This window comes from Apodemus sylvaticus, chromosome 12, assembly GCF_947179515.1.
Source record: "Apodemus sylvaticus chromosome 12, mApoSyl1.1, whole genome shotgun sequence".
In the NCBI taxonomy this organism is placed as follows: Eukaryota; Metazoa; Chordata; class Mammalia; order Rodentia; family Muridae; genus Apodemus; species Apodemus sylvaticus.
Window position 1 is genome coordinate 97417660 of NC_067483.1, and position 15252 is coordinate 97432911.

General features: G+C 49.5%; 1 protein-coding gene across 5 annotated transcripts in view; it reads left to right on the plus strand.

The window, feature by feature from the left end:
• Ptpn14 (protein tyrosine phosphatase non-receptor type 14) overlaps positions 1–15252 on the plus strand; it is a 147512-nt gene that overhangs the window by 81944 nt on the left and 50316 nt on the right. For all 5 annotated transcript variants that reach the window (XM_052200026.1, XM_052200029.1, XM_052200027.1 and 2 more), the window contains exons 4-5: positions 10923–11020; positions 12419–12486. In XM_052200026.1, coding sequence (XP_052055986.1) covers positions 10923–11020; positions 12419–12486 — 166 coding nt within the window. The remainder of the gene's footprint in view (positions 1–10922; positions 11021–12418; positions 12487–15252) is intronic.

The window sequence follows — 15252 nt, forward strand, 5'->3', positions numbered from 1 at the left end:
TCTCTTCTCCTTCCTCTTCTCTTCTTTTCCTCCTCCTCTTCTCCTTCTCTTCCTCTTCCTCCTCCCTTTTTTCTCTTCCTCCTCCTCTTCCTCCTCTCCTCCTCCCCTTCTCCTCTTCCTCCTCCTCCTCTTCTTCCTCTCCTCCTCCTCTTCATCTCTTCCTCCTCCTCCTCCTCTTCTTCTCTTCCTCTTCCTCCCCTTTTCCTCTTCCTCCTCCTCCCCTTCTCCTCTTCCTCCTCCTCCTCTTCCTCTCTTCCCCCTTTTCTCCTCCTCCTCCCCCTACTCCTCCTTTTCTCTTCTCCTCCCCTCCCCCAGTTTCTGCTATTTTTCTTTCTATCGGTGGAATCACCAATTGAGGTCTCTGTGTCTGGCACCTTTGCCTAGCCTGCGTCTCAGAGTTGGCACACAGCATGGCTCCCTTCCGTTCTCCATCCTTGCTCTCTTTAAGGGGCAGGGCTCACTGGCAGCCTAGCCTGGTCCGTGGGGTGATTCCCCAGGGCGCCCCAACATGCTCAGAGACGCCATCCCTTCCTGTGGAGTTGTGGCACGGTGGGATGGAGCACAATGTGTTTCTTCACGTGCAGTTGACATTGGGACTTTTCTCCTTCGATGTTGGGTTGCTCGTGGTGCTATTTATACCCAAGGTAATTTGCTTTGCTTTGCTTTTCCCCTGAGATGGGTCTCACTCCGGAGCCTTGGCTGACATGGAGCCTAGGCTGGCCTTGAACTCACAGAAATCTACCTGCCTCTTGAGTACTGGGATTAAAGGTGTCACCCCCCACCCCGACTCCGCCCCTCCCAGCTCATACACTGCACTTGGAGTCTCTCTAATTTGTTATAATTAACTCAAGAGTTCCAGAGCAGAGAGCGTGGAGCAGGTCTGGGCGTGCCTTGTTTCTTTGGCAACATTTGCTGTCATAGTCAAGGGGTTTACTCTGTGTGTGTGTGTGTGTGTGTGTGTCTCGCAGCATCTGTATGGAAGTCACAGGACAGTTTGCAGTTGTGTGTTCTTGCCTCTCACTGTGTAGGTCCCGGGGATGTAAACAGGTAGAGCAGCTTTACCTGATGAGCCATCTTGCCAGCTCCTCATAAACAGGGTTTTGTCTAACTTTAAATGCCTAATTTTATGACTATATATAGGGGGCATAACTGCGGATAGTCCTGGATATTTCTGTATAACTTTCTTAGAAACTATAAAACTCTTCTCTGAGCTCTGAGAGATTTTCAGAAAGGTTAAAACAAACTCATTTTATTTTTTCCATTTGTTTACTTGTTTCTTTTACCCCCATCAAGGCCCCCTCTCCTCCCCGTCCCCCCCCCCCCCAGCCCTTTCCCTTTCTCCCTCCCCTTCACTCCCGAGAAGGCGGAGACCCTTCTCTGGGAACCAACCCACCCTGACACCTCCGTCTCCCATTGAGGCCAGACAAGACAGCCCAGTTAGGGGAACAGAATCCACAAGCAGGCAACAGACTCAGGGCGAGCCCCCGCCACAGTTGTTGGGGGAACCGGTAGGAAGACCAAGCTGCACATCTTCTACATATGTGTGGGGCCTCGGTCCAGCCCTTGTGTGCTCTCTGGTTGGTGATTCAGTCTCTGAGAGCCCCTAGTCCAGGTTAGTTGATTCTGTTGGTCTTATAGAGTCTCTATCCTCTCTGGGTTCCTCAGTCTTTCTCCAAGCTCCGTCCACAAGACTTCCCAAGCCCTGCCTAGTGTTTGGCTGTGGGTCTCTGCATCTGCTTTGGCTAGCTCATATTTTGTTTTGACGTCAACTTTTGCACTGTGTTTTTCAGGCTTCTGCAGTCTCGGTTCGTCTCAGCCGAAGCAGGCAGGCCTCTGCAGCCCTTTCTAGTCCTGCACATAGGATTGAATGGGAGGGGACCTGCGCCCACTGACACAGGATAGGGAACCAGAGTCTAGACCTTCCCTCCTGCTCCGTGATGTGTTGTGGAAATCGAGTTTCTGTTTTACACAGAACCCTGGTTCAGTATAGGTCCCTATTAGGGCGTTTATGGCCTTTATGTGCTGAACATGTCCCTGTAATTTGTTATAATTAACTCAGGAGTTCAAGAGCAGAGAGTGTGGATCAGGTCTGGGCGTGCCTTGTTTCTTACACAGCATTTGCTGTCCCTTGTGTTTTCCCCCACTGCTCAAGGCCTGTGTGTGTTTGTGTGCATTTAAACAAACAGTATCCTTTTTAGGGAAGAATCACAGGCCTTTTAGTCACAGAGACTTAGAGAGCCTTCCTAAGAAGGTAGGTGTCTTGTGAGAGTCGGTGACTCTTGATCAGGCTGTTGAAACCTTGTGGAGTTGAACACCTGCAGAGGAAACCCTGTCTGTATGTCTGGGAAAATGTGTATGTGTTTGTTCTCATGAGTACACATAAGTTAGCTTGTGATTATGAGGCGGGCTGGAAGGCAGGCTTTCCCTTTTAAGGCCGCCCATATCCCTTGTAGGGTTAACCTCTCTCCTTCTGCTCGGCCTTTCTCTGAGGCCATTTTGTTTCCTATATCTTGTTGCTGGTGCAGTTTTCATTGAGTGCCAGCTCGGACATTCATTGCACATAAAAGCTTTTAGCTAGTGCTAAAAGGTACAGGTACCTGACACACTATCATACATGTCGGGAATCAGGAACTGAAATCCTTCCCAAGGGTTTTGAGGGCTCAGGTCTGTGGTGGGAAATGGCCAGACGGGTCTGGTTGTTGGCCTGTCTAGGGACACTACTGCACATGGAGGACAAAGCCCGTGGGCCACTCCGCCCATTATGTCCCTTTGCTGCTGAGAACAGCCTCTGGAATGCATGGGAGAGCTTCCTTCCCCTGCTGCCACCCTGCCCTGTCAGTCAGGCTTGGCTCTTCACACTGCGGACCCTAGGACGGCCCTTCCCTTTCTTAGTTTACTGCAGAAAGCAGTGTTCTGTGAGGCTTTGGTACATTCTCCATCATCCTGGAAGAAGGTTCCAGTAAATCCTGGAACGGGGCCTTCTGACACTGCAGTTGTGAAGAAAGGTTTCTAGCCAGGAAGTGGCATTTTGAACCTTCCCCTGTTCTTAATCATTCAGACGCTGATGGTCTTTCCCTACCCTGACCCCACGCTTCCGTGAAGGCTTCAAAGACCGAATGTAAAGATGTCCCACAAATTGTGACATCTATATTGGCTCTTCAGATGAGGAGAGTTGTTGCCTGAGCTGGATTTGACCCATGGAGGAGGGAGGAGGGGATAGGAGCACTAGTGACACTGAGGACGTAGACCAGCGGTCACAGCTCAGAGTGCCACAGTCCACCTGGCTTTGGGCAGCGACAGCCAGAACTGGAGAGTTCTTAGCCATGGAAGTTCATTCCCAGGCTAGCCTCACTGATAGCACACACTGAGTTCATTCCCAGGCTAGCCTCACTGATAGCACACCCTGAGTACATTCCCAGGCTAGCCTGACTGATAGCACACCCTGAGTTCATTCCCAGGCTAGCCTGACTGATAGCACACCCTGAGTTCATTCCCAGGGTAGCCTCACTGATAGCACACCCTGAGTACATTCCCAGGGTAGCCTCACTGATAGCATACTCTGAGTTCATTCTTAGGCTAGCCTCACTGATTGTGTACCTGAGTATATTCCCAGGCTAGCCTCACTGATAGCACACCCTGCTGTACATTCCCAGGCTAGCCTCACTGATAGCATACCCTGAGTACATTCCCAGGCTAGCCTCACTGATAGCATACCCTGAGTACATTCCCAGGTTAGCCTCACTTATAGCATACCCTGAGTACATTCCCAGGTTAGCCTGACTGATAGCACACCCTGAGTACATTCCCAGGCTAGCCTCACTGATAGCATATCCTGAGTACATTCCCAGGCTAGCCTCACCGATAGCACACCCTGAGTTCATTCCCAGGTTAGCCTCACTGATAGCACACCCTGAGTACATTCCCAGGCTAGCCTCACTGATAGCACACCCTGAGTACATTCCCAGGCTAGCCTCACTGATAGCACACCCTGAGTTCATTCCCAGGCTAGCCTCACTGATAGCATACCCTGAGTACATTCCCAGGCTAGCCTCACTGATAGCACACCCTGAGTACATTCCCAGGCTAGCCTCACTGATAGCATATCCTGAGTACATTCCCAGGCTAGCCTGACTGATAGCACACCCTGAGTACATTCCCAGGTTAGCCTGACTGATAGCATACCCTGAGTTCATTCCCAGGCTAGCCTCACTGATAGCACACCCTGAGTACATTCCCAGGCTAGCCTCACTGATAGCATACTCTGAGTACATTCCCAGGGTAGCCTCACTGATAGCACACCCTGAGTTCATTCCCAGGCTAGCCTCACTGATAGCACACCCTGAGTACATTCCCAGGCTAGCCTCACTGATAGCATACCCTGAGTACATTCCCAGGCTAGCCTCACTGATAGCACACCCTGAGTACATTCCCAGGTTAGCCTGACTGATAGCATACCCTGAGTACATTCCCAGGCTAGCCTCACTGATAGCACACCCTGAGTTCATTCTTAGGCTAGCCTCACTGATAGCACACCCTGAGTATATTCCCAGGCTAGCCTCACTGATAGCACACCCTGAGTTCATTCTTAGGCTAGCCTCACTGATAGTACACCCTGAGTATATTCCCAGGCTAGCCTCACTGATAGCACACCCTGAGTTCATTCTTAGACTAGCCTCACTGATAGCACACCCTGAGTATATTCCCAGGCTAGCCTCACTGATAGCATACCCTGAGTACATTCCCAGGCTAGCCTCACTGATAGCACACCCTGAGTACATTCCCAGGTTAGCCTGACTGATAGCACACCCTGAGTACATTCCCAGGGTAGCCTCACTGATAGTACACCCTGAGTACATTCCCAGGCTAGCCTCACTGATAGCATATCCTGAGTACATTCCCAGGCTAGCCTCACTGATAGCACACCCTGAGTATATTCCCAGGCTAGCCTCACTGATAGCACACCCTGAGTTCATTCTCAGGCTAGCCTCACTGATGTTGAGGCACACACAGGCCTTGTGGAGAAGGGCTAGCCTCTGCAAGGCTTCCTCAGAAGCATGGGCTCTCGGGACAGTTTCCTGCTGTCCACAGGGAAGGGTTAGGCGTGAATGTTAAAACCTCCCCGGACTTCGCTGCTTAGGCTCAACCATCCAGCATCAGTTTATGGCCCCCAAATCTGTATCGCGCTCACGATCAGAGGACTGTTCCCCGCACACTTCATCTGCGCACACCTGATACCGACGCAGTTTGCAGAGTCATCTCTGTCCTGGATATAGGAGCAACACAAGTCCCTTCTTTCTCACTGAAGATTTCAGGACAGAGGGAAATAGGAATTCCACGGGCCCTGAAGATGTCTGCTAGAGAGCTGCGGCATTTGTAGTCACATCCGTTCACCCAACACTGTTACCAGAAAATGAGGTCATCTAGTGTTGGTCCTCCAAACAGGCATCTACATGTCCTTCCTACATGTCCACCCTAACTGTCCACTCCTCTGCCTCCATCCTGCGGGCATGGTGGGGAGGCCAGTGTTCTTGCATGGCAGTCGGGACAAACCCAGGTCTGAAAGCTTTGTTATCATGATGGGATCTTCCCAACTTGGGGATGCTCTGCTGCCCTGGGCTTGGAATGAAGGGTTCTGTTGGGGGAGGGGCGGGAAACATGCTCTCAAAGCTACGTGTCCTCAGCCTTTGAGTTCCTGGCACCTTCCTCGTGGTTCTGCGGCGAGGCGGGCCCTGCTTTGTAGGCTGCCACAAGGCGTTTCTCAGCCAGCAGGGACCAGCCTGCAAGTGTAACACACAGACGGGATGTTCAGATTCCTCGGAATTCTGCCTGTGAATTAAAATGGAGTTCTCCATACCTTTGACAGAATACTGAGCACTTCATTGGCTTGGCTGAGTTTAGCGTTTAAAAATAAACACAAACTTCAGTTCAGAATCCTAGCAGAAGAAGGAAGTTGGAAAAGCTGTTCACGCCATGGAGTGTGGGCGTTTGGGATGGAAGAGTCCCCCTCAGCCTAGCTCAGAGCATCTGTCAGCTCCCAGTTACCAATGTTTAGCCAAATCGATTGTTGGGACCCTTGTCTGCATCACACAGAGTGACTAGCACTGAATTTTTGCTTTAGGTTAGGATCAAGACGAAAAATGAAGTGATAAATTTGCTTTTATTTAGCATGTAGAATTATAAGCCCGATTCTTACAGGGAGAGCTGGCCTGTAACCTAAAACCAGCCCCTGGTCTCCATGGCCAGATGGGATGCCTCGAAGACTTTGGGTATGAGGAATGTTTTAGCATTTTCTTTGCCAGCTTAGATCCAAAGAGGACCTCTTTGGAAACTTGGCTTTGCTTCATTTCCTGGCACGAGGATTGCCTGGCTGGATTTTTCCTTTCTACCCACAGTTCTGACAGGGTGGGGTGTACTTCCATGAAATTGCATGTTTCCAAAATAGGACCCACAGTTTTACTTTACTGCAGCTAGAAGAGTTGTATCTCTAACCAACACAGAGAGGAGCCCAATGATTCTAAAAACAGAACGCCAGCTCTGCTCTCAAATTCTGCGGGACGCCATTTTTATATTTTACAAAGGGGCTTTCAGTGGGAAAGTAAAACAAGCAAATAATTTCTAAAGTAGTTCAAATTTCGCTCTCCGCCCCCTTCAGTCTTACTAGTAACCGCCACCAAAGTCTCCCGAGTGGTGGCCACACGCATCAATGCTCAGAGGTCTTTGTATTCTGGATGGCTTCCAGGTAGAACATACTACATCTGAGACTGTATCCGAGCACAGCATACGGCAGTCTGTGCGTGAGGAGCCTTCCAGTGTTCCTTGCAGTAGGGTTGGAGTCATTGTTTCCTGTCACAGGAAGCTCTGAATAGAAGCTGCCATATATGTGGCCTGGCTGTGGCCCGATAGGTAGAGAGCGTCCCTGGTGTGAAGGAGCCCTGGGATTGGTCCTCAGCAGTATGACGCATCAGGCGTGGTGGCTCAGGCCTCTAGAGGGTTAAGACAGGAAGAACAGGGGTTCAGTGACGTCCTTGGTTACATAGGAGTTGGAGACCAGCCTGGGATCCGTGAGACCCTGTCCGGAAACCAGCAACAGCAAAGAACTGGGTGTCGGTGCACAGCCAGAGGCCAGCTCGGGAGAAGGGATGGTGCTGCTTTGTGGATCTAGTGGTTTTCTCGGTTACTGATCTGGTCCCCAGAAGAATCTACTGTCAGCCACTTGGCTGGTCCTTTTCACTTCCAGGGTGACATGGGAGACAGTTCCCATTCTGGGTCACAGGTGACAACCTCTTTACAAAAATCCCCCACCCCACCCCAGGTACTGGAAGACTGTCCTGTCAGACAGCACAGTAAAGAACTTTGTTGTACTGACTTGGTCCCAGTGAGGTAGAGACTGTGGCCTGATCCTCCCCAGGAAGTGCTTCCTAAGTTCATGCTGACACCTGCCTGCCCTTCTGGCTTGAAAGACTGGAAATAAGTGGAAACAACCTATGATAGAGAAGGGGGTCCTGGGGATTCAGACATTGTGCGATTAGTACAAGGAGAGCTTTTGCTCCTTTTCCCGCCCCTGCCTCCACTTTGGTCAGTTTGGAGACCCCACTGTAGCTTTCCTCAGTAAACCTGAAGGTGCTTTCAGCCTGAGAGCCTGCTCGCAGGATCTTAAGGGGGTTCGTTTTGCTTTTGATGCCCTGTAACATTCCTGGAGAGAGACTGTGTGGCCCGCGGGGCAAAGCTGACACCTTTTCCTTGCCTCTCTTTCTGCCCTCATCCTCTCAGTTTTGAAAGGAGGATCCTCAGGCTCCGCCGAGTGGCTCGTCTTCAAAGATGCGTCTGCTTTCACAGTGAACTCTTGGCACTTAAAAGGGGTTTTGATAACTTAAGGACCCTCGTACTGGCTCCGTTTCCTCCCTCTAAGAACTGCTGGGGTTGCGGAGATGAAAGCACCACCACAAAAGACTCCTAGGCACTTCGCAGGGTCTCTTGAAGAGAAGGTTACCCGGAGGAGTGAGGCACTCTTCCCTGGAGAAGCGGCCCGGGGACGCAGTGAGCAAGATGGCAGAGGGCACCAAGTGCAGAGCCTTGAAGGGTGGGTATAGAAGTCACGGCCGTACCGTGTGTCTGAGATGAGACGCATCCTTCTGGAGACACAGTCCCCAGCCCCTCCTTAGACTCTCGGAGCTGCCTCCCAGGAGGTGCCCTGGCAGTTAACAGTGCTTCCTTCTGTTTGGACACAAGGCCTCACTGTCTAGCCCAGGCTAGCCCAGAGTTCACTATATAGCCTGGGCTGGCCTTGGATTTATGATCCCCTTGTCTGAGCCCCTTGAGTGCTGGGATTCCAGGTTCATGCTGTTAGTTTTTGAACACCAGCATCCCACAGGTTTAATTAATAATGTGTTTAGCTAAGGTGATGCAAGCCTTGCCTGTCTCGGAGAGGGGTGTGTCCTCTAAGGGAAGGGGGTGATGAGAAGCCTTGGTGGGCTCCTGCGATGCAGAAGCACAGTGGAAGGGTCAGGATTGTAGCCTGGCTCAGGGGAGACGGGAGAGCGCATGGCGATGGACGGCGCTGCTGCGATGGACCGCGCTGCTGCGATGGACCGCGCTGCTGCGATGGACGGTGCTGCTGCGATGGACCGCGCTGCTGCGATGGACCGCGCTGCTGCGATGGACCGTGCTGCATGGGGCCATCGTTCCATTCTCTGTGGGAGAGACGTGAAAGCTGTGAAATACGGATTGGGGAACGGGTGTAGTGCACAGAGCAGGTCAGAGCGCCAGAGGATGTGACTGAAGCACGCTTGGCCGTGGCCTCCTGGGTGCTTAGTGTCAGCATTGTGACTTACTCGTATCAAAATTCTAAGCTCATAAAGTTGCACTTCAGTGTTATTTGTTCAAATTCTCAGGAATGAACAGAGTCATGGCTTCCTTTTCCTTCTGCCATGTAGGTGCTGTCATTAAATGCCCTCAGAATCCGTCTGTCTGTCCATCCATCCGTCCATCTGTCTCTCCCTCTCTTCTTTCCTTCTCCATTCTTCTCTCCCTCTTTCCCTTCCTCCCTTCCTTCATCTTCCTCCCTCCTGTAGCATAGACAGGAGGCTCCTGGGGCCTTGCTGGACAGAACTCTGAGCGAGCGCGAGTGCTTCAGTGGGAGACCCTGTCTCATAAGATAAGGTCGCAGAAGCAATTGAGAAGGACCAGAGATTGGCTTCATGTGCACATATGGATGACTCTGCACCTGCACACATGCATACAGTGTGTGCTCTTGCTCTCCCTCCCTGCCTCCCTCCTCCCTCAGCCTCCCTCCTGCTCTCCCTCCTTCCCTCTCCCCGCTTGTTTTCATTCCCCCTTTCTATCTCTTTCCCTCCCCTAGTCACCCCCCCCCCCCCCGCCCACAATGCCCTTGGTTTCACTGGGTTTGGCATTGATCTTGGTGTTTCCTCCTTGGGTCTAAGCACTTACCAGAGTTGGAAAAACTGGCTTTTGATAGCCAGCAAATGACTTTGGTGGTAAGTTCTTGTGTCTAATGACTGGGGGGTAAGAGAAATTTGAGCTGTGGTGACAGTTAAGGACAGAGCAATATTCATGGAGGGGTGCTAGCCTCCTCTGATGGACAAGCAGACAAAGGTTTTCTGCTGGGCTAGCCTCTAAAGCTCAGTGGAGGTCATTCATTGACACAGGTCATTCATTGACAGAGCCAAATGACAATGGCAGGAGGAACATTCCTGATTGAATGATGAGACCTGTAAAATGGTTATAAATTTATCAGATAAAAGATCAGGTGGGAGCAGGAAACAAAAGTTAGTTTTTCTGTCAAATATTACATTTGATTAAAAAGATTTATTAACTAACTCCCACTGTTTGCCCTTCAGATCTGAGGCTAGGTTTTTTTCCACCAGAGCCTAACCTGTTTTGTTTTGTTACATCTTGTCTTGTGTCTTTCTCTGCCCTATAGACCCAGACAGGGAGGGCTGGGATGGGCAGAGAGCCAGTGTCTTACTCCAGCAGCCTCTCTGTCAGAGTGATACTGCTCCTGAGGTAGTGTGGGCATACCCTGCCATAATCAGTTCCCTTGATTGTCCATGTCTAGGGAAACTAGGCTTGGGGTGACCTTTGGGTTCCCAGACAGACCTGGCAAATTTAAGCTATAATACAGAGCGATTCTTACCAGGAACAAAATGGCTGCCAGTATTTTGGACAGCATAGCAGGGGCACTCTGGTCAGAGAGGTGACTGTGTGAGCCCTGGAAGGTTTTTCCCGTGGGCCATTCTGAAGGGGTGATTTTGTCAGCAGAGGCAGCATGCACTGTCCCAGCTTCTGATCTTAGGAGGCTACATGTTCTGTCTGTCTACAGTTTGCTTTTGGAAAAAGTACTCCAAGTTGGGAAGTTAAAACCAACCACATTTCCATGGCTCTCAAATGTGTGAGGTTAAGCCTCGTCTGGAAAAGCTTCAGCAGATTTTCACGTGATTTGACCTATTAGCAATCTGGCCTACCAGACTTTTACATTTATAAATTTCTATTTTTTTTTAAGATTCATGTCTTTTATTTTACGAGATAGAAAATGTTATTTCTATCTCAATTAGGGCAATCAATATATTGATATAGTTCCCCCTCCACCAGACATACACAGAGAGGCCCATCTGTTGGGTGATCCTAGATTTTGCCAAATTGTTAATTAAGCCATGGAAAGAGGGCACCATTGAGTGTTGCTGTGGCCTTCCTGGTCATGGTTCACCCTGAAGCCACCAGCGGCCGTCTGAGCATGTTCTCATGCGCATTGAACTGGCTCCAGCACCTGCTATTGAACAGTGGGACACAGAGACAGAGGCCACTGTCCATCTTCTGTAGGTGACACACCAGTGTCACTCCGTACATCCTGCTGGGAAGGAGACCCAGTGTCCATGTTTACGGTTGGTCCTCTCTTCCCATGACAGATATCAGTATTACTTGCAAGTCAAAAAGGACGTGCTTGAAGGACGGTTGCGGTGCTCCCTGGAACAAGTGATCCGGCTAGCTGGCTTGGCTGTGCAAGGTAAGGCCTCCCATGGACTTCGTAAAGAGAGACTTTTCTTTCTGTTCCGTGTGTGTGCTCTCCTCAGTGCTTGCTCATTTGGTGAATCCCAGCATCCTGGGTGTTGGAAGACCCTTGAGGAAATTGGTGGATTCAGTCTGGATTCCCTTTTTTATTGGGTCCTATTTGGTCTCTGTGATGAAACTTCCTTTAAGTATATAATGTTAAAACATGGTTCTCTTGGCCTGGGGAGATGGTTCACAGGTCAAGTGCTAGCTTGCAAAGGTGAGGGCCTGACTTGGTTCCCAAGAACCCATATAAGGGTGAGCTTCTCTGTGTATGTATCAGAGGGCATAGACGGGAAGCTTCTGGGGCCTTGCTGGACAGAGCACTGAACACTTCAGATTCAGCGGGAGACCCTGTCTCATAAGATAAGGTTGCAGAAGCAATTGAGAAGGACCAGAGATTGGCTTCTTGCCTCCATGTGCACACATGGATGAATTTGCACCTGCACACATGCATACAGTGCGCGCTCTCTCTCTCTCTCTCTCTCTCTCTCTCTCTCTCTCTCTCTCTCTCTCTCTCTCTCTCATTTTCCTAACAGCCCCTATCGGGCCATTAGAAAGGCAGACCATGCCTACAGAAGTAAAGGGAGCTGATAGGAGGTATCAGGTGATTGAACCTGAGACAGGCTCAGTAAATCCTCTCTGCCCATCCTGAGTGACAATTGCACTCTGCAGAGTGAGCTCCACCATCTGTCTCTGTCCTGCCGGCCTTTCTGTGGTACTTGCAGACCGCTGCTCTGCTGCTAAGTGCTTTTCCATCGAAATCCAATGTGGGCTTGGCTTTTGTAAAAGCGAGGCGAGAAAGGCAAGGTATGTCTATGGATTCAGTTTGCACGTGCCCCCCACACCCCAGTGAGATGGCAACGGGGAGAGACAAGAGTTCCTGGCATATTGGGACACATAAATGTGTTCAGGAGGTGAGAAGATTTTCGAGGATGCCTGCCAAGGGCGATTTACAGCGGGGGTTTCCAGCCGCAGATACATTTCTAGTTACATTTCTCTGTATTAACCTTGACTTAGAAAGTCCCCTTGGCACACAGGGATAAGATACCAGCCTGGTACACAGTCAACAAACAAACACAGGTTTGTTTGAAACTCTTTAAATAGCCATTAGGGCTTGCTTCCAAATTTCCTCACTCTTTCTAAAAACCATCTAGTGGAGTTCACGTGCCAGTACTGACAGTTGCTAGGTTAAAGTTGGGCCCACAGAAGATAGGCCCTGGCTCTGATGTTGTCTAATGGGACATTGGTGAGAATGCGGTCGAAGGGGGAATGTGGGCACAGTTCGCTGTGTGTTTTATCATCTCTATCTTCATGTAATGACCGCTGTTGTTTCCCCGACTTTTCTTCTCAGCTGACTTCGGAGACTATAACCAATTTGATTCCCAAGAATTCCTCCGAGAGTATGTGCTCTTTCCTATGGTGAGTTCATTTCGTTTCTCTTGGTATCTTACTTTCCTTGGCCATTTTGTTCCTTATTTTGAAATTCTCTGTGCTTCCTGCGGAGGAGGTCTGCACACTTTAATATAGGGGCAAGTGTTAATGAAGAACCAGCAGTAGAAGTGTGCATCTCCCCATCTCAAAATACTTCCTGATCCCTCCCCACAGAATGTTGGTAGTATAAAGAGTCAGTACTGAGTTTTGTGAGTGTATCAGCAAATATAGACTATTATAGCTCTTCTTTTCCTCTCATCCCTATCATCTGTCTATCTATCTATCTATCTATCTATCTATCTATCTATCTATCATCTATTTATCTATCTGTCATCTTTTGGTCCGTCATCCATCCATCCATCATCCATCACCCATCATCCATCCATCCATCCATCTATCTATCCATCTTCCTTTCTATTATTTATTTATTTATTTGTATAGAATAGAGTTTATTCAGGGCATGGGAAGGAGAGCTAAGGTAGTGGGGGCAGAGAAAGGCAGAGAGAGGGAGAGAGTAGAGAAGTAGAGGCCAGCCGTGGCCATGAGCATGTAGAGAGAGGGGGAAGGGCAGGGAATGGGGAAGGGAGAGCAAGAGCCAGAGAAAGGCAAGAGATCAAGAGAGAGGCCCTATCATTTATTATTGCCCAAATTATTTTAGTTAGGCTTCTAGTGCCATTTGAATGCAAGCGGTGAGTGTAGGCTGGGAGGCAGCTCAGTTGTCCATCACTTTCCCAGCTTGTGTAGCTGTGAGTTCAGTCCCCAGAACCACAAGAGGACAATAGGTGGGGGAAGTCAGTGAAATATGCAGACACCAGTCCAGTTTGCAGGAGCACGAGAACATAGGAATGCGTTCACTCAAGAAGACCAGTGACTCATTCACTGACAACCAGAGAACACCAGAGAGAGAAATGCAAGATCACACAAACCCATGTGCTAGGGCCATGGCTGCAAAGAATTGGAGTTAAAATGCCCATGTAACCCAAGCAATGCAACCCCTGTCACAGTCAAATGCCATTCTTCACAGAAGCAGGAAGAACAAACCCAAAATTTATGGAGAGCTACAGAGGATCCCAAGTAGCCAAGGTAGTCATGAGCCAAGGGGAAAACAGAGCCAGGGACAGTGTGCTTCCTGAACCTAAGACATGCTTCACATGTGCGGGTAACAACTTGGCGTAGACTAGAGTCATCTGAGAGAGGGAACCCCAGTTGAGAAAATGCCCTCATAAGACCAGGCTGTATACTAGTTTGAAGAGTATTTTCTTAATTAGTGATCGATGGGGGAGGCCCAGCCCATTGCGGTGGTGTCATCCTTGGGCTGTGGTGCTGGGCTCTATAAGAAAGCAGGCTGAGCAAGCCAGAGAGAACAAGCCAGTGAGCAGCGCCCTCTCTGGCCTCTGCATCAGCTCCCCCTCCAGGTCCCTGCCCTGCTTGAGTTCCTGTCCTGAGATATTTCAATGGTGGACTATGGATGCTGAGGCCAAGTAAAAACTTTTCTCTCCAACTTGCTTTTGGTCATAGTGTTTCATCATAGCAATAGTAGCCCAAACTAAGACATTATGTGACAATGGCTAAGGTAGTAGAGCCCTGGGTTAGAAGTAGACACATTGATCATTGGAATGGAATGGAGCCCAGAAACAGATCCACACATGTCTAGCCAGCTGCCTTTTGACAAGGAGACTAAGGACGAGCAAGGGAACGGCAGCCTCTTCAGTATGCTGTGTTGGGAGCGCTTGGTACCCACGTGACATGGGGGCCTTCCTCCTCCTATGTGAATGAGTGGACTGAGATGCAGGCGTAAACCCTTTGACTTTAAGACTCTTAGGAAGGCAGAGGGGATGGCACAAGTCTTGCATATGACCTGTCAAGTACAAGAAACTAAAAAGCAGCAAGGTCGCATCAAGTGAAAGATCTTCTGCACAGCAAAGGTCAAAATTTACAGAGGAAAGCTCACACATGGAGAGAAAATATTTACAAAACATGCTTTGCACCAGGGACTTGTAGCCATATCTTGGGAGCTCGAATGTGATTATAAGAAAGCACACAACCTTATTACAAAATGCTTTGTGTGACCTGAAGAGACGTTTCTCAAGAGAAGATAAAAATAAAAGCCAAGAGCCTTTGTGTGGGGCTGGATTTCTGGGGACACTGGGCCTTCAAGATGGCATTGCTCGTGTCATTGAGAAGAAGCTCATAGAGGTTAAACTTGGAGAGCTGCCGAGCTGGATACTGATGTGGGGTTTGGCCCCCGCCCCCAGCAGCATTGCAGGAGCCTTTCAGTGAGGGTATGACTGGTATTACAGAAACATCAATGTTCAGAAAGGCAGCATGTCAGGGGTTAATATGGTGCTGGCGGTCTAAGTGGTTTTCAGCTTCCAAATTTCTTACAAGGAGCTCAAACAGGTGCAGCAACTCAAGTACCCCAGAAGAGGGGTCACTATGGAGGGTCCTGCATGTCTGAGCATAACCGCCACTCCAATCTAGGAAGAATTCTACTGTATGAACCTTCATACCCTGACTGAGAACTAGTGCCCAATCAAAGGTGACTGACTGGTTTTTAAAAAAAAAAAAAAGAGCCAAGAGATATGTTAAAAATATCCAGCATCACCGATCATGAGGAGATGTCCTGTAGTCTACAGTGAAAGGCCTGCTTCCTTCTGGTGGGATGACTTCAGACAAAGGATGATCATCAGTGCACAAGGGACTTGAGGTTACCACACAGTTGCTAGGATGTATGTTAGCACAGTCATAGGATGG